The sequence below is a fragment of the Megalops cyprinoides genome, chromosome 24 (assembly GCF_013368585.1).
Source record: "Megalops cyprinoides isolate fMegCyp1 chromosome 24, fMegCyp1.pri, whole genome shotgun sequence".
In the NCBI taxonomy this organism is placed as follows: Eukaryota; Metazoa; Chordata; class Actinopteri; order Elopiformes; family Megalopidae; genus Megalops; species Megalops cyprinoides.
Genome location: NC_050606.1, coordinates 18,675,911 through 18,696,054, shown reverse-complemented (window position 1 = coordinate 18,696,054; position 20,144 = coordinate 18,675,911). Strand labels below are relative to the sequence as shown.

The following is a 20,144-nucleotide window of genomic DNA, read 5'->3' as shown; positions in this document are numbered from 1 at the left end:
ATATACAATGTAGAGTGGAAAATCTGCACCGTAACTGTTTTAAATTGATGCACATGTACAAGCACTTATTCTTTTACGTTGGCTCCAGCTACCCTCTGTCTCTGTGGTGGACATACATTGAAAAGTATATTGCAATAGATTTAATTAATATTGAGGCTGTTGTCCACTGGAGATGATGACGTGACACTGTTCTGGAATGAGATGCACATTAGTGCAAGTAAATCACTGCCACAGTCACACAATGTTATATTGTTAAGATACAAAGATATGCTCCAGTACTAGTAAAAATAATTGTCTCACATTTTTCTAGTATTGTTCAAGGTCTCTTTTGTACACACGCACACACACACACACACACACACACACACACACAGACACACGCACACAAAGACTCACAATACATACCTGAAAAAGTTGAAAATATGTGTGATCTCAGATTTAATATACCTTTGTGCCTTATCAAGCTCAAAGCACTGATTTGACTGACACGGACTTTATTGCAATTTGGAAGCCCATTGGACAAAATTTGCACTCTTGGAAAGGTACAGGGGCTTAATAAATATTCTAATTCCCCATTAATTTCAACTGACAAAAATGATTTACAAATTGCATGGTGCGTGAATCACATTAGCATATTAGGATGATGCTACATGCAATATGCAACAGCTATGCAAAAAAAAATCATTTACATAATATCTACATGCGTAATTACATGCAGCTATCAGAGGCCTTTAGCTAATGTCTCAATAATTTGATAGATGTGCCTGCTGATGCACAAATCATAATTTGAGCTGACTTCTGCTGATGCCTCTCCAATGAGCTAATCATTGCTTTGTGAAAAACTTTGCCCTTTCCCATTGGGTGTATTACTGGCTAAGTAGCCAGTCGTACTCTACATACCTCTCATTTACATATGAGAATCTGGTGTAAGCGTTTCAGGAATGCTTAATGATGAGGTTTGGAGACTAATTGATTTTAACCATATGGTGGAGGACTGGTGACCATGCAAGCTGCTGGCATCCATGTGTATAATGAATCTATGGCATGTCATCCCATTCCTAGGTGTAACACATATAAAGTACAGCGTAAAGGACTGGTGTCAGGCGTGTGTGTGTGTGTGTGTGTGTGTGTGTGTGTGTGTGTGTGTGTGTGTGTGTGTGTGTGTGTGTGTGTGTGTGTGTGTGTGTGTGTGTGTGTGTGTGTGTGTGTGAATATATTTAGATGACTGAGCTGTTAAGACATAAACATTATTAAACTGAGTCACACTGTTTCAATTCCAGCAGCATAATATGTAGGTATGCCATACTTTTAATGAAGGTACTCAACCTGAGTTGATTTAGAGTATGTGTAGTTGTAAATGCATAATAAGTAGTATATAATATGTAAGGTACATACTATCTAAGGCTATGTATGTCATCACAGAAGGACATCAGACAAGCAAGAGAAGGATGTTTTGCATGTGATTTCCCCGCCCTGCCCACCCTTTAATAGATTGCAGATCACACTGGAACAGAAGCGTGATTAAATTGCACGTACACACGTTTTGAAGCAAGAATGTCGGTAAATCTAACCCAAAATGTAACAACATATGAACAAAACAGACATCATTATGTAATCGGAGAACGTGGTTGTAATGCACTCGAAATGAGCGGAGCAAAAAATGATTAACGCTTGACAACAATGAGCAAAATTCATACATTGCACGGTTTCTTGTGAATCAAAATATTTTGATTCTATTTTTTAAAGCCTTGGAGATAAAATAACGATGTTATGTTACCAAACTCTTCGATGGTATGTACCCTAGCTACCAAGCTAACACGCTCCCAGTCCTCTCGTCATGCAACATATAGAGCGTACCGTCGACTTTTTGAACCGTACGGTGTTCCGTAGCTACTCTATTGCCAAACAACAGCGGGCAGGGCGACTGGAAAGCCACGTTGACGAAATCGCAGAAGTTGGAGTGCTTGCAGACGGATTCGATAGAAGAAAAGATTTCTTTTTTAAATCAGTTTACCTTCTCCCACTTGCAAGCACCTACATAACAATATGTCGTCGCCTCCAAAGGCGAAAGGCGAAATGAAAGGTGGACATCTCCCTGCAGGTAACTTATTGTTCCCATAATCGACTTATTTTCAGTTTAGCTAAGATGTTCAGATAGCCAGCTAACTAGGTTAGTCAGATAACTTAGTTAGCTGGCTACTTTATGTATCTTTCAAGATAGGTGGCCAGCTTATCTTGATACAGTTGCAAAGTAGACTAGCTAGCTTGATTGATACACATTGCAAGCAACCGTGCATGGCTTTTGCATATGCATCGTGTTTTTAATGCTTTGCAACCTGGTTGCATTGTTAACGAGGTATTGATTGCAATATGATAACGACCTAGTTTCTAGTAGCTAGCTAGGCTAGCTTGTAAGGCAGTGATAGGTGGCTTAGATGTGTTGCAAAATTAGTTAGTCTAGCTAATTTACGACTAATTTTAAACAACTAGCTAACTGCCTACTAACTTTCAGATTAATTTTGTTAGCGTCGTGTAACTAGCTAGCTAAGCAGTCATACAGGTTTATATATTACAGTTATCCATGCTGATATCAGCACAGACTTTGAAAAGGGTAGGAAGCCATACTGGTTGCTCGAACAATATGAAAAGTACGGCCTGAGAACAAGTCAAGTTAGAGTAACTAGGTAAAGTGTAATGCCTGTCTCACTAACTAACCAATATTGCCGCTAAATTAAGATAAATCAACCTTACACTGTTACATCGAGCTGTGTCTCTCTGTGTACGGTAGTCACTGTAGTGACTTACTAACTCTGCTGAGAATCTTTTTGTTATTCGGTAAGTTGCAGTATATCGGCTTTGTAAATGTATTGCAAAGTCGAAACCTTATCTTGTAGTTATCTCGTGGAAGTTATCTTGTAACGGAGAGTCAGGGGGGTAAATTCCCTTTTCCCTGCTGGAAGGTAACTGTGCTCATGTGTGTGTTTGGCTGAGAGTTAAGGCAGGTGGCATGAGGATAGTCCAGAAGCACCAGGGGGGCGGCGCCACTGAGCCGGTCGTGGACAAAGACAAGGAGAAGAAAGAGGAGAACGAGGAGGCTGAGAGCACCGGGTAAGACGAGCCTTCGAGAGTTAGCGCTACAAAGGCGCATCACCCACTGTACTACACCGGCTGTGGTCGGCCACGTCCTGGACTCTGGCGATAGCTTAAAAAAGTGAGAGCAGCGAAACTAGGACAGCCGTAAAATGCGTGTTCGTATTGTACAGCAAACCTCTGATAAGAAAATACAGGATGCTCGCCTGCTCCATTTTAGTTGATCCTGCTTCGAACCCCTGATTGTGCTCCCTGTTGCTGCATGCGAACTTGCATAGTAACACTGCAGCCTCGAGCATGGGCAGTTATCACGAGTCTGCTGTGTCAGATTTTTGATCGTCTGTTTGCTTTGTATTTATTAGCAATTTGTTGAAATAGAGCATACACACAAACTAAACATAAACACACAAAATAAAAAAAAAAAAAGACTGGAATTGTGACTCTGGGTTTTCCCTGACAGAATGGGGCTGTATGTTGATTTATGCAGTAGTGTACACAGTGTCATTTTGGGCGAGCGTGCCATCTGGAGTGGTTGATGCTGCACGGCAGATGCTGGCATTCTCGAGATTTTTTTCCATGAAACTTAGAGCACTGCGAGTGTTTGCTGGTGGGGGAAAGGGAGCTAGGATTCTCTGTGTTGGACATACTCAGAAGGTAGGATTTCTGAACCCTCGACAGCATGTGTTATGCCTGTTAAGAGATTCCATCCCCATGCTTCTAGGGGGGATGGTGTTGCACGTCAGCCACAACCAACGTGACCAGTCTGCAGGTTTCCTGACTGTTTTGTAATCTTGTGGACACATCTTTGTTTGATCTTGATGAATTTAAGAGTCCAGCTCTCACCTGTGGAAGATTTGGATAGGCTGTTGCCATCACAAGCTTTTGCACCACCTCTCTATAGTGTCATAGTGGCCTGTCATGACAAAGGGGGCAGTCTGTGCCACTCCATCTGCAAGCAGCTGATTCACACTACACAGCCTGGCAGGCTGTTTACTTCTCAGACTGTTTTCAGCCCTTATTTTTTTTTTTATTCCATCCAATTTTCAGCTGAAAAATTACTGAAGCAGTTCAGGTTCATTACCATGCTCAAGGTTACAGTACCACTTGGAAATTGAACTTAGATTACAAGGCCAGATCCTTAGTGACTTCACTACACTACCAGCAAGCGTGTGAACAAAACATACATGTACATATGCACAGAGATCCGTGCACGTGCGTACACACACACACACACACACACACACACACACACAGGAATGTCACCAAGGCAGGTGGAAGAGGCATGCCTCATAACAGACATACTTTTTTGCCCACTGCAGCGAACACTCGATGGATCATTTTAAAGGCACAATGCTGGTATTGAAACAGCGTGGCTCAGCTTAATAACTTCTGCTTTTTAACACCTCGGTTAGTCATCTGGCCATGCATATGTTTTGACTGGCATATAACTGCAGAAGAATACGAGGAGCCCAAAGTGTGCATAATGGTATCCTCTCTGTGACATTTCTTGGGTTAGGTAATGGAGCGGTTCCTTCGCTGTGTAGTTATGACAGATAGACAGATACAGACATTACACATCACCTGTCACCTCATAATTCTAGGTTTCTGATGGAACAAGCATGTCAGATGAAAGAGGTTAAGTACCCTTCTAGGTTGCACATAAAATCTGTTTACAGAAATCCCAGCAAAGATCAGTCTAAGACTCAGCTGTAGTAGCATTCGACTGTAGTGCAGCTATTACATAAAATGCAAGTTTACGACATTACTCTAAAGAGGCAGAGCCACAACACAACCCATACATCTGAACAAACGTTAGAGGGGACAGTACTAAATGTAAGGTTGTAGATCATTATTTACAGCCATTTAGCAGTGAATAACCACATCTGTCGTTCTTTGCATGCCCCCAGTGCCTGCATGGAAGAAAGAGACAAAGATACTCATCTTTTTTTGGTTTAACTGTGAATTCATTCTTCAAAGCTGCAAATGTCATTTTTTCCCCCCCTGTAGCTCATTCATGCGTCGTTCTGAATTTACCAAACAGGCTTGCTGGCGTAAAGCAAGTGTTGCTGTTTCTGAGATTACCATCCCCTCACCTGTGAGAAATTAGCCTTGTGACGTTGTTAGGGTTCAGGCTAGGCAAGGTCCTAACAGCGTACACTCTTTTATTTGCTCTGCAGAAAGACCCACTATTACAGATTCTTTATCCCCGGTTGCTATGAACGGAGTGAATAAACGATCCAGCCGCTGTAGTCTTGCAGGTCTGCATTAAGGGCAGCAGTGTACCATGGGAAAGGGACTGTGCTTGGAACTTAAAGGTTTGTCTCAGTACAGATTGTCCATTGTAGTCATAATCTCATATCATGTCAGTACATTTCAATCTGTGTAAATGGATGTGTAAAGCATGTGAGAGGTCTGACCCGCTATAGAGAATACTTTCTGCCAGGCAAGTACATTGTTAATATTAATAATAATAATAATAATAATAAATAATTGCTCACAGACTGCTGTTTGGACACAAAATGGATGTCGTTGCATCTTGTGATTTTTCTTGTGTGTATTTTGCATTTGATGTTAGCTGAGCAAAGCATTCCCGTATTGAGGGCAATGTAAATATAATCAAATCCACCTGCCTCTCAGGTGAGCCGCAAGTGGAGTTTGGGGCTTGGGGCACAAGGGGTGCATTTCCCACAAGGCTTGTGAGGCCGTTGGAGCAAACGGAGACCGCGCCTCCATCTGCGTCTCCTTTTGTTGTCATCTTGACATCCTCCTGCATTTTTTTGTAACCTCGAAGTAGGCGTTTTCACACAGTTAAGCATTAGCATTTCCACACTACGATGTGATTTTATTTAAAGGGGACATCTGCTCTTTCCCAGGTAGTCATTCTTTAAAGCGGGCGCTGGGATGGAGATGGCCATAGCCCTGCACCATGGTCAGGATATGGAGGAAAGCCTGGCTGCTTTCAAGGGGTCACTCTAACCCCGCTCAGCCCAAGTTTATGCTAACCCTGCTCGCTTAGGCCTGCTTCATCAGCCGAGCTCCTTTCAGAGCCCAGGGCCGGATCGCTGGCTCTCATCTAGAGCGGAGTTTAGCCCTCGGCCCTTATCTGTGCATGCTCCGAGCCTGGTGGAGAAATGCTAATCTCTACCGGTGCAAAGTCTCCCGGAAAAGCCTGAAAAACAGGGCAGCCGACAGCACATTTAATACAGCACTTCGGGCTAGATACGAGGCTCTTTGTTCCCGTGATAGTGTGCCAGGGGAGTGTGCACCTGGATCACGTTGAAGGACTGTGTGCGGGGGGGCGGCAGCAAAGGGTTAAGTGCGAGCCCTCATGCGGAGGACGCCGTGCAGGGAAGCTCTCTGCTCGGCCTTTGATGGAAGGCTTAGCTGCTGTCAGTCGCTACTGTCTTTAAAGCTCTTTTTGTTCCATCAGATGACAAATCTCCAAAGAACATGATCTCAGGGGAGATGCTTCAGTTGAATGAGTTTCAGAGGAGAAGATGGGGATGAGCACGTCACATCTGCCTGGAGACAGCTGCCGCCTGCACAGCATACACACAGACACACACACGCACACACACACACACACATGCACACGCGCACACACACACACACACACACCTTTTCACACAAACACTACCATCCACACACAGACACACACATACACACACACAAACCTTCTTGCTAAAGCATGCCCACATTCACACACCCACCTTCTCACAGGTACTACCCCACACACATACACACACATGCACCAGCCCCCCCAGACACACCCCCCCCCCTTCTCTCAAAAGTCCTACTGCACACATACATACACGCACGCGCACACACACGCATACAAACCCTGTTGCTCAAACACGTCCATACACGCACCCTCTGTCTCAAATTTGCCCCCACACACCCTCTCCCTGGAATATGTCACACACACGCGCACACACATTCACACACACAGATGTACACAGCCCCTGCCAGGCCCTTTTCTCTCCCCAGCACAAAGAGCCCCAGAGGATGCTGGGAGCAGGTGCTTGCTTGAAGAACTGCATTTTCCCTGGGCTGGGTCATGCAGGACCGAAAATAAAGAGTGGGAGGGAGGAGGGGGGTGATCAGGGGGAAGCCCAGTACTGGCATGAGAGAGAGAGGTGTGATCAAGCCCAGTACTGATGTGAGAGAGAAGGGGATGTGGTTTGGGGGAAGTCCAGCGATTTTTACATTTATATTTATTCATTTGGCAGATGCTTTTATCCAAAGCAACTTACATAGTTTGCAGTTCTTTACAATGTTATCCATTTATACAGCTGGATATTTACTGAGGCAAGTACGGGTTAAGTACCTTGCCCAAGGGTACAGCAGCAGTGTCCCAACGGGGATCGAACCGGCAACCATTCGGTTAAGAGTACTGCTCCTTAACCACTATGCTACACTGCCCGTCCATTGATTTTGACCTCTCTTTAGAGTGTGTGCTTCGATCTCACTCACGGCACTAAGATGGATCATCCACATAAGCAGCCCTTAGGTTGCACTCGTGGTGGGCAGTAGCATGGCAAAGACAGGCAACAGCAAAGGCCTTCTCCGTGGAGATCAGGAATAACAGGACATTGCCCTCTTGTATTCAGAAGTTACATACTCCTGTTCCGTTAACAGTATGTGCACCTTACCTGGGTGGGCTTGGTGGTTCCTCTAGCTGTGTTTTCACTTCTCGGTCAGACCAAGGAATGCTCATGCCTCAGAACCCATTTTCCACTGTCCTGAACTGGAACCTGGAGAAACTAGAGCTGATAATTTCCCCTATGGCCTTTTTCGAGGCCTAGTAGGGGCTAGAGTGAGGCACAAAGCCAGAGCCTCTCCAGTGACCCTGAGCTAAGTGGAGACAGAGACGTTGGCCATAAACATACATTCTTTACATTTTTGTACAGAATCTGGAAGCATGATTCATATTTTTCAGCCAGTGGCAAGCTGAATAGCCAGTGTAGTGAAGTTGTTGCACATACTCACCTCACCAAAAGTGAAGAAGGAAAAAAAAAGACGCTTCTAAAGGCACATTAACATTAGCAGAAATGCAACGAAGCAGTTTACTTTCATTGACAAGGTAATTATATGCTTCTCACAGCTCACAAACTTAAGTGTAAATATCTGTCTGCCCTGTTTTAATACTACCCTTTGCAGACAGGTATTTTAAAATGGTATGCTTCCAGCTTAATATCACTGTAAACAGAATGTTTCTCTAAATATTGTTTTAACAGAAAGTGATCCTGTACCTACTTCATGTTTTTCTTGAATGAATTTTGAGGGCACTGTATAGTGTGACTAGCAAGGGGCAATGTAATTAGCTGGCTAAAAAGCTGACCTTAGCAGTAGTCTGAAATTTTAGACTGTAGGTTTTATATGTTAGTACATGTGTGGTTGTTTGTCTAGTTGCGGGTGTATGTCTATGATTGTGTGTGTGTGTGTGTGTGCGTGGACACGTGTGTGGATGTGCGTAGGTGTGAGATAATTGAAATGACTGAATGAGCAGCAGGTGTCTGGTGTCACTCAGTGCCCGTCACTCACATTTTCCTAAGGCAGTGACTGTAAGTGACACTCATTCATTTTCCATATTTCTGCATCAGATACAGTATGTTAGCTTCTGCCCTGCAGACTGCACAGCCAGCACAAAGCTTTCAGCCTGGACGCTTTCACATGCAATTTGCTGTCTGCTCACTCCTCCTTAAACCAGGTGTCTGTGTGACCCTAGGTCTAAAATCGTCTAGCTGTTTCCTGACTATCCTTTTCTTAGCTCTGCCTTTTCAAAACAACCTGACACAGCTCACGTTTTTTGCAAATTACCAGTTCCATTTACCATTTAGCAGACGCTCTTATCCAGAGTGACATCCGGCGCAGTAGAACATAAGTGTATCCATTGAGGTTAAACAAGCATCAGGTTCGTGTAATTCATGTAGGTGAATATATACAGGAGCGGATGAGGTTATCTGCATAGCCTGAGGTTACAGGCAACATGGCAAGCCACGAATGCAGCAAGTTCAGACAAGGAACAAACCAAATTAAGGAAGAGGGGGAGGACAGATAGGGAAGGTTAAGACAAAATCTCAGATCAGGAATGTTTGACAGGTGGGGGATATGCCCATTTAGAGCTTGCCACAATCAGCAATGACGATCTTGGATTTGGTCTGGCCACTGGAGCTGCCGTACTGCTTGTGGGATAAGAACCTTACAGCCATGTTGCTTGTTGCGTTTCTGTGAAGTGCAGGCCAGACAGGCCTGGCTTTAATGGCACAGTTAGTCCCCGGAACCAGGTTGTCTGGAATTGAATGCTGCTTTTCTTTAGAGGAGATGTTTTAAACAGGAGCCCGAAATTGAAATTTTCCACAAAAAGGCCTATATAAACATGGGGGTATGGCCGGTGTTCATAATATTAGTGCTGTGTAAATATTGGTTCGTTTAAATGTGCTTATGACATACAGTGCAAATATTCAGGATTGGGACACACTGTGTGCTGGTGTTTCAGCAGGTCTGTACGTCTTTTCAGGGTGAGTGAGATAGTGTGTACACTGAATAAAATCAATATATTTTCAGTTTCCCTCACAAATTCACTGAACAAAAACGACTAATACAGGGAAGAAAACTGGAGAAACTTCAGTGAAGTCCCCCTTATTGGGTAGTGAGGGGATCTTTGATAAGTTTTAAGGTTTTTTTTTTCCCCCACTTTGTCCCTTTCATTAGCCGTTTTCCTTGCACGCTCTCTCTTACCCCCAGCTTCTCTCTTGTCAGGCAGGGCTATGTGTTGTAATGGAGGTATTTTTGTGCAGGCCCTATGATTACAGGCTAAGACAGCGAGCCTTGGTTTGCTGCAGTGTTATCTGGACATGTCCTCTCTCCATGGTGCTGAAATCCTTCTGATAGTTTCATTGTTACGTCCTGTGATCATTGTTGCTATGTCACGGCTAAGTAAAGAACCTCCTCAATACTTTTGCATTATGTGTGTGTGTGAATGTGTGTGTGTGTGTGTGTGTGTGTGTGTGTGTGAATGTGTGTGTCATTTGGTTTACCTTGTGGTTACCATTTAGTGTGTGTATATAAAAAATTGTCTATTATTTTTATTATTATAACATTATTATTTTGGTTTTATTGGTTTATTTTTTGCCTGAATACTGCTTTTAATATTCTGTGCTCAGCTCAGAAGACATTAGATCATATGGTGTTATAATTTTTATGTTTCTAAACAAAAGATCTTAAACTGTATGGCTATGAAATGCCAGGTTAATTGTTTGCTCTGAAATCGTAATAATACAGACATCGGCCTGCTCCATTCTTACCGATGAGGTAGCGTCCGGTATTCTTCTCCAGCCAATGACTCATGAATCTGGGAGAGAAGGCTCCCAGCCCCTCTGGGCTGCTAGAGCGTGGCACTCCGGGCTCTAATGGTGATATGAATATGCCTGATGTCAGCGCGGGAGCATGTCTGTGTGCCCGTTAATGAGCTCTGTGGTTCTGAGAGAGGCCGGTTTTCCCCCTGCCGCATATTGCTACAGGTACGTGCGTCATACAGACAATGGGAGAACTGCCGCTCACTTTATGCAGGGACAAAATCCTGACCATCCAAAGTGCACTGTGCTCTAAAGACCCCTAGCCGAAGACGTCATCATCCATTCGATTGTGCGACAGTAAATTAATTACCTGATTCAGGTTAATTACTGTAAATGTTTTCAGGGTAATCGCTGTGTTTCCTGTGATGGGCAGGCGTGAGTCAGGTAGCTGTAGCGTCTCCCATTGTTGCAAAGGTCTCCACTGCAAGTGTGCGGTTTGATCCGGTCGGCCCCCCTGCCCGGCCTCCCTCCAGAGCTCCCCCTGCGTGCTGCTCGGATCCGTCGGCTCCACGGACACGTTGCCATGGAAATGCCGACCATTGAAGGTCAGCGTTCTCCGGCTCATGCTGATGGGAAGACCGCCCATCCCCCCCACCCCACCCCACCCCTGCCCTGGGGTGCCAGGAACCCCTTGCTTCGCTGGAGTTCCTGTATCCACGTGCCTCCTCCTTCCAAGCCATGACATAGCCTCTGCACAGCTGTACTTTGCTGAAAATCAGTGACTGATACCCTGACTGTTGAGATAAAAAAAAAAAATCCCATTCATAAGTCAGTGTGTCGGAGCCGAGTCCCAGAATTCACTGCACGGTGCACGCTATAAATAGCCTCACACATTGATCACACAGCAGGTCTTTGCGAGGGATATAGCACGCTTTCAGAAGCATCCTAAGCAAGGTGCGTAGTGTTAATTGCGTCTGTGTTTATAACACTCTGCAAAGCATTTAGAGAAAACAGCGCTATTTGCATTTTACTGTGATGCAGTACCAGCCCCTTTCAGCTAGGGGGCAGTGACGCGGTGGTTATTACTCCCTGACCAGGTCATCAGAAGCATTCATTTTGATAGAAGGGTGTTTAACATGGGCAATGCCACATGCAGGGGTATGACCGGGGGGAGTGGGAGGGCATTCATGTCAAAGAGGATTTTCAGGAATGTAATTTATCTGTAAATCAAAAACACATCTCTCAGCACCTAATATATAAACATACAATCCTTAAATAATATTGTAAAATAATCACCAGCATCTACATGATGCATATTTACTCACCCTGTTGCAATGAATGTACCATGTTACACAGTTTTTTACTAGTCTTATAGTAGCCATTAAACTGTACATTTTCAGGTAATATTGTACATTTCTCTGTCTCTCTAAACCTTGGATGAAATACAGGTTAGAAACAGTGGGAAACAGCTTTACCTGTGAGAAAAGCTAATGCGATTTTCATGCTAATCTGTGGGGAAGCCTTCGTGTGTTGCTGCCAGTCATGCCTCAGCCCCACTTGACTACCACATTGCATCTCTTAAATGCTCCTATTCATGCGAGAACACAAAAATAAAAGAATTAATCATCCCTAGTCTCCTGCACCTTGCAATGGGAGTAGTCAGGGATGATTCTGCCCTCCGCAGGTTTGCTGTGGTATTGCAGCCATCTTGAGGAGAAGAGATGAAGCTTTTGTTCAGTGTTAATGTTGAATGTTATCGCAGAGCAAAGCACCAAAGAATTATGGGTGGCTATCAGTAAAAGAAGGACGACTAAAAACTACATTTTTCACAAGAACATATGAATAGCAGGTAATTAGATCCATCTTGGAATCACTTGGCTTGTATTTACAGTCTTATAATGTAAAACTTTGAAAGATTGAAATCAATAGCAACATGCATTGAAAACTAAAAAAAAAACACCCAAAGTAGGCTAGCAGACAGCAGCAACTCTTAAAATAAAAAATAAATAATGTGAAGGTATCTGAGACATTGAGATAGCCGTAAAAATGAGATTAACGTGGTGGTCTGTACCATGGGTTTGGTCTCGGAGGATACAAGAGTGTGATTCACCACAGATTCTGGCAAGCTATTCCATACATAAATAACTCTGGAGGGGAAAAAGCTGTCAGTGTGACATTTACTTTAACTCATTTCCACCTGTGTCCTGGCTTTTTTTATACTACAAGAGCTTCAGATGGCCTGTGCTGATGTACACTGTTTGGTTTTTGGTTTGATTTACTACCATATTACAATGTTTTAAATATTTGAAAACCCAACACGCACATCATATACTTGTTGCTGTTTAGCCACAGTAATGAACTGCTGTTTCCTGAGCAAAAGTTAATAAAACAATAAATAAAAGAGTCAATCTCCTCTGCCCTGTATTAATTGTAACATTCTGACTAATTGATTGATTTGATAATCAAAATATAGGCCTATAGCTGCCACACTGCAAGGGAAATGATTCGTATTGATGAAACAAGTGTGTCCATAAAATGGTTGAGGGTGACATAAACTTGACAGGAACTATTTCTGTTCTAATCTTCCTGTATGTTCCAGACTGCTGTGGAAAGGGAAGTTTGTTCAGCTAGGTTACTGTACATATATAAACAGGCCTTAGCCACATCTGCACTCACGCACTGTTATCGTCTTCAGTCATTCATAGGAAGGAAGGCAGTTGACCTTCAGAAACAAAGACAGAACAGTGCACCAGTCTTGTTCTGTGGTCGGCAGTTGGTTCGAAACGGTTTTCTGAAGGAGGTTAGTGTTGTTCAGCTGTTTGTCTAAAGGAACACAACAGGCCTCCCTCAGAGACTGATTTTAAACCAGTTGTCGACGGGAGAGCAAGAACAACTGGTGTACGAGATAATTCATCTGCACAGTGCTGTCTTTGCACACCATTTAAATCACTGAGCGAGGAAAAAGGCGCGTCTGTTGTCCCGAAACCGTTTCTGTGCCGTCTGCGTTAAGAGGAGAATGTTTTTTCAGGTGTTGGAATCCTCCTGCGCACCGCGTAACTGCACACTTTTGGGAATAGCGGCGCTCCGCTGTTAGCTGCCAGACCTCCGTCACAACGGAGCTCTCTGGAGATTTGCAGCAGGGTTCGCGGGTAGCGTTTTTATACGGTGGGGCGTGTTTAAATACGAGTGGCTATTGCTAACAGTGCTACTTGCAAGGGAAAAAAAAAAAAAATTCAATTAGCATCCGTCAGTCAGATGGGCGTTAATAAGAGGAGGCTCGTCGATGACAGCCTAGCTAGATGTGAAGAGCGGAGCGTGTCATCGCTGTGAGGTCCCGGTGCGCTCTGTGGAAATGCAGAGGATTCTCGCTCCTTACATCTAGCTCTCAGCACGTGGCAGCCGCCATTGCCGTTGGTTTTACGCTCTCTGAATCGCACTGGCTAAAGCTTGTCGTCCACCCTGGGAGCCACACATTGCCGGTGAAATGGTCGTTGTCGGATTTCACCTGCTTGACCACCAACGCTGACAGCTTCTCCATAGTCAGGCAAACAGGCAGTTATCAGGTGAGGCCTAATGACCCTTTAAAATGGGGAGGAGCTATCAAGGACTCACAGCTTTGAACTAATTGTGGGGCTTTGCTGTGGAAATGTCTATTTTTTGGGTCTTCCAAGTGATTGACAGGACTCATTAACTCCATCTCCTGCGGGACTCATGGAGCCTCTGTATCTCTTCAGTAACCTAAACATACATAATTTTTCTTTCTCTAATGCTCATTTGTGTATTTATACATTCATGCATCATGGTCATTTGTACAGCATTTTGGCCTCCATTTATACACAGTGGGCGTTTATACAGCATTTTGGCTGTGTATTTGGTATACAGGCCTGTGTGGGTTTCGTCTGTCACGTTGTCAGTCATCTGTTGTGCTGTCAGTCAGCCTCTCCTCAATTTCCATATGTCACGGTGCGGTGGTTTAACGGACAGCCTGACATCAGAAAGGTCACACAGGTTTCAGCTCGGTTTACAAAGAGCCAAATTTAGTCGCTTGTCAGTTTGACAGACTCTTCGCAAATGAAAAATGTGTACACAGTCAGGCTGAATGTGCATGTTGCAGGAATGCCCAGACGGAAAAGCAAAAATAAAACAAAGTGCGGTAGAGATACATGAGAATTGCAGAGAGACAATGAAATTTACACAGGAACGTCTTAGGCTCTAGAGAGAACTATGGAGCAGTGGCCCCCTTCCCACTCACAGATACAGTCACACCCTCCTCTGTCCTCTACTCACTTCATGCCTATCCTCACTACCATTCTGCTTGGCACCATTAGGTTATTCGTCCCTGTTCCGGTTTACCTTATTGCTGATGCAGGCGTTTTAAACACCCTACAGGCCACTCTGGGCCCGACTGCTTCAGACACTCAATGCAAGGATTAGATTCATCTCCCACTTTGCCTCTCTGAGTTGTTGCGGGCGTGGAGAGATGAAATTGCATAATTACCTTAAAAGCGTGTTTTAGTGCTGTGCAGCTCCAAGTGAATTTGGTTCTGGGATGAGTGCATTTGGACTGCAGTGAAATTCTCAAAGTCACAGTCAGGCGGCTGAGAGTGCTGCCCCCTGGTGTTCGGTTGGCCCCGCTCCCTCACAGCCTGCACCAAAAATTAGGCACGAGTATCTGTTATACCCTGTGTGTCTCTGTGATCACTAAAATCCTCCTGCACATAGTCATCTCAAATCATAGCACTTCTTTCACACAATCAACCTTTCAGTCTCATTCAGTGAAAGAAAATTTTTTTACTTTGTCCTCAAAACAGGAGTGAATAATGACTGTAAAGGAGCTCGAAGGTGTCTCTGCTTTTTGTTGTACCTGAGGAAAAGCAAACGGAAGGAATATGTTCCAGACTTCTGAGAAGCTCTGAGCCCCCAGGTCATTTGGGTCTGAAAGCAGGTTATTTCAGGAATGCAGCATCTGTGGAGCTGTCGTGCTGTCAGCTGTCAACTCGTATGAACCAATCAAAGAGTTTCCTGTTAAACTCAACACTCTACAAATGGTTCACATCTGTCAGCCACTGCATACGGGTGGTGGCTCCACCCATGTCTGTGTTCATGAAGCTTCCTCCTCCATAAGTATAGATCTGCCTCCACTCCTCTGGTATCAGGACGGAGGCGGTTCTGTTGACATAGTTCTGCTTTTTTGTTAAAGAATCAATGCCGATATACTGATTGAGCTGTGATCGAATGGTTTGCTGTTGGAGTAATTTCATGTCCAGTCCCATCCCTGCTGTTAACATGGTATATGAATTTCTCCTCAAACCAAGTTCTGTGCAACCATAATGAATGTGTCCCTTCTCTCTTCAGCCCACCCAAGCCAACTGTAGTTGTCTCTGGAGCCGTGACGAAGGTGAGAGCTTCAGCAGCTTCTAAATGGGAATGCATGGGCTTCAGCAGCTTCTGAATGAGAATATATGGGCTTCAGCAGCTTCTGAATGAGAATATATGGGCTTCAGCAGCTTCTAAATGGGAATGCATGGGCTTCAGCAGCTTCTGAATGAGAATATATGGGCTTCAGCAGCTTCTGAATGAGAATATATGGGCTTCAGCAGCTTCTGATTGAGAATATATGGGCTTCTAAATGAGAATGCATAGGCTTCAGCAGCTTCTGAATGAGAATATATGGGCTTCAGCAGCTTCTGAATGAGAATATATGGGCTTCAGCAGCTTCTGTACTGTATATAAATTTGTCAGCTGCTCAGATAATCAGTAACCAGAAAGGAAATCTTTTTACCTTTTTTACCTCTGTTTACCATCCATTTTCCTAAGTAGTGACATGCTTATTGCATGTTTCTTAGTTACGATTGGGCCATTATAGGAGTCCCATGGAAAGTGTTTGTTTGCTTGTATAGACCTGCCTTGTGAGGAGCCTGGTATACTTATCTGGTTTATGCTTTTTGTCTGACAAGGTATCAAATTGTCATGTTTTCTAAAACATTTACAATTTAAGTTGAAGCCTCAATTGTGTGTAAATATTAAACTATGTTAAATGACCATTGTAAGGTAAGTGTTTAATCATTTTCAGTAAGCAGCATTATGCACACTCCAAAGCCAGTTTGTACTCAGTGGGTCCTGACAGTATGCTAGCGAGGACTAGGTTTGGCCAGTGCAGTGTGCCAGTACAGTATGACAGAAATATTTTGTACAAAGCTATGTATGCAATTCCCAGTACAGGTCATTTATGTCTACAAGGAGTTGCATTGCTGTGCTTTGCTGTGGTGACTTTCTGTTGTAAGATGGAGGGACTTATCAACCTGTTCAGCCTGCTCATTCAAACAAGCAAAAAGTGTAATTTGCAGAATTACAGTTAGTAATCTGGGACGGTTGTCTCATTTATGAAGGTGCAGCTCATTTATTAAACTGCAGCACCACAGATCATCGGTTTGGTTTGCGGAATTGAGGGATCCTCTACTTTCAGTGTCACACCCCTTAAAGTCTGCCTGTCCCTAAAACATGATGTATGCAGTACATTACAGTACATTCATTTAGCAGAGGCTCTTATCCAGAGTGACTTCCAGCACAAGGACAGAAGTGTATGGACACAGTCTCCTGTCATGTGTAAGGCCGATACATTCAGTCAGAACAACAGGAGCGTCATAGATAGCTATTCTCAAAACATAGCATGGCCACACTAACGCCATACAGTTAGAGTAGACCCATGCAGTTCATCACCAGATATGAATGGGGTCATATTAACACAGAGTATGTGATCCGTGTAATTCCTTATCCGGTAATGCGCCCATTAAAGGTGTGTGAAATGTGCACACACACAGGTGATTCAGTTCTTTAAGATGAAAGTCTCAGTTTTGGAGAATTGGGGTCACTTCAGGTTTCAGTTCAGTCAATTCAAGAAATGAATTGAAGCTGAAATCATGAGTGGAAAAGCATTCATAGAAAAGAAAGGGGCGACTGTCAGTTCAGCGACTGAGTTTCATTTCATTCCCTGGATTGACTGTACTGAAATGGAACTGATTGTGATTCCTCACGCCCTCTGTGTGTGTCCCCCTCAGGGTGACAGGGACTTCACACCCGCCGCCGCCCAGGTGGCCCACCAGAAACCCACACCCTGCGTGGAGAAGCTGCCTCCGCAGCACCACATCAACCAGCACATCCACCAGCCCCGCAAGTGAAGACACACGGGGCGGGGGGGGAGGGAGCGACCAATCAGCCGCCAGCACTCAGGTTACCGCGGGGAGAGACCGCCCACATTCCACACGACCAACCAGTTCCGCTGCATCCACCAGGGAGGCACGCACCGGCCACCAATCGGATCACGCGCCTAAGACTTGGTCCTCCTTTCCATATTTCCTGTTCGTGTTCGGTTCTAATGTGTTAGTTTCAGGTATAGGCAGTAGGACGTAATGTGCCAAATACTCGAAAGTAAAATAGCCTACGACCAGCGTTTTATTAGATCACTTAAGATCATGTTAATTTTGTTCAAATTAAAATCTTTGGGAATGTAAAAAAAAAAAAAAATCGTGTTCATTCCATACTGGAATTTTTAATTAGAGGTTGAGAAGCTTTGGCCATTTGTTTCTCTGGTTTTGTTAAAAAAATGTTAAGAATTCTTCAAATAAATGGCATTTTGAACTCAAACTGAAGGCGATTTTCTCCATGGGAGCAGAGCACATGTGTTTTGAACGACCTGTTCCTGTTGTATCAGAGAAAAAAGTCAGGTTCCACCCCGCTCATCGCCCTCCCCCATTTAGATTTGCACAGCTGGATGGCCAGGTGCTCCGTCAGGTAGAATCTCCCCGCGCTCGCTGGGTGTGATCTCGCCCCGCTGGCTGTGCACAGCAGGTGTTGTCAGGATCAGCTCTTTACGTCGCTGCTGTCAAAAAGTAAAGTGTATACTCAGTGACCTCGTACCCATGACTGCTTCAACAATACCGAGCAGGCCAAAGCATTATGTAGCCTGTGTAGCATCATTCAGTAGCACTCGGCAGTCATAGCTGCTTGTGGAGGCTGACAGCAGTCATGAAGTGAAAGTCTTTGTAATATATGAATCGGTCAGCTTATCCGATTGCTTGTTCAAGGTCTGTAGGTCCTGCCTGAGGTCGCCCTGACGGACCCACAGACTATCACGTGTGGATAACGTTGATATGTTGGCCACGCTGAATCTGTGCCTTTAAAACATGTCCATTCGTATATGACCTTCATGTTTCACTATAGGTGTACTGCCCACAACTGGTCCACAATCAGCTTACCCAGCCTTTAACCCCTATCATTTGTGGTTAAAGCTGTAGCTGAGACTGATCTGGGGTCAGCGGTTTAAAACAGAAAATGCGTATAATTCTGTATGTTCCCTCTTTTAGATTGTAATGAGAAACCAAGAACTGTGTACACGCATTCAAGGCCAGTCTGCAGTCATGATCATGAGTTTGTCACGTGATTCTTTATTTGTAAAGAAGTACCTCAGAATACACTTTTCTCATCTCACACAGAACCAGAATGACTTCGCATCCTACACCAGTCTTTACATGAGAAAGAAGTTACCATGAAATGTAGAGCGCATCACACTTCAATCCGTTCACATTCAGTAAAGCCTTACACAGTCACCCAGAATCACCTGGCCTCTTAAACCTGGAAGAACGTGGCGCTAACCTTTGGAGTGTGGTGTAGAGCACAATGCCAAATCCCCATTGGACGTTACACACTGAGGGACGCTCGGCGTAAGATAGGTGAGGGACTGAGAGAACATAATGGCTACTAACTGCTAGGCAGGTAGGCACCAGTGTACAGGAAGATGGAGTCCCACTGAGATCCTACCTCCTGTGTGTGTGTGTGTGTGTGTGTGTGTGTGTGTGTGTGTGTGTGTGTGTGTGTGTGTGTGTGTGTGTGTGTGTGTGTGTGTGTGTGTGTGTGTGTGTGTGTGTGTGTGTGAGAGGGAGAGAGAACATTTCACCCCCTCTGCGTCACGACTCCTCTTATTCCACCTTCACTTTCACATGAAGACTGCAGTTTATCCCTGAGACGTCAGTTGCTGCTCCGTTTCGCGTGGGAGCCATCGTGGGGTTTAAATCAAAACGACAGCCCGAGCCCATGCACGGTGCGCTGCGCAGATCGCGGCAGTCTCGTTCCCGCGAAGGAGGAGCAGGATTTCCTTCTTAGGGAAGAAGACCTGGGTGAGCAGTGAGAGGCGCAAGCCAAGCGTCTAAACCGTTACGCCAGAAACAGTAACGCATTAATCATTCCGGCAGATATGCGGTCATACAGGGTACTGTTGCAGTCAGGCTCGGCCCAGCTGTGCGTTTAAGAATCGGTTTATTTAGTGTGTACCTCTTTTTTCTGCCTTCATATTGGCATAATGAGCCCTTGCTACTCCCTGATTTCCACTTTAGTGTACAACACTGTCCAAAACCACACTGTAAAGTTGAATACCATACCCCTGTCAATACTGTAGACATACAGTTTGTGTTTATTGGCAGTATAGAGTATTAGTATTACTATAAAGTAAAGTCAATTTTAACAGTTTCAGTTTTTAACAGGTCATCTTCCATGCTGAAACTGCCATAATTTTCTTGCATGTAAATGGAAGAGCCCAGCTATCACTGTTTATGCCCATACACATATGAGATGTCTCGCATACATTTGTCTAGTAATATCCTTAAAAAAAGGTGGTCTGTGTTAATGTTTTTAAAAGTCCCTGATTGATGACACTGTCCTTGAAACATTCAGTATATTGCAGTGTGTGAGCTGATCATCTTT

The 20,144-nt window shown here is 44.3% G+C and overlaps 1 protein-coding gene across 1 annotated transcript; it reads left to right on the top strand.

The window, feature by feature from the left end:
• The first annotated feature begins 1,920 nt into the window (after window positions 1-1,920).
• Window positions 1,921-17,832, top strand: LOC118771345 (death-associated protein 1-like). The gene is made up of 4 exons (XM_036519309.1): window positions 1,921-2,101; window positions 2,994-3,108; window positions 15,744-15,786; window positions 17,447-17,832. The coding sequence occupies exons 1-4, from the start codon at window positions 2,047-2,049 to the stop codon at window positions 17,564-17,566; spliced, it is 333 nt and encodes a 110-aa protein (XP_036375202.1). The 5' UTR covers window positions 1,921-2,046; the 3' UTR covers window positions 17,567-17,832.
• The last annotated feature ends 2,312 nt before the right edge of the window (window positions 17,833-20,144 follow it).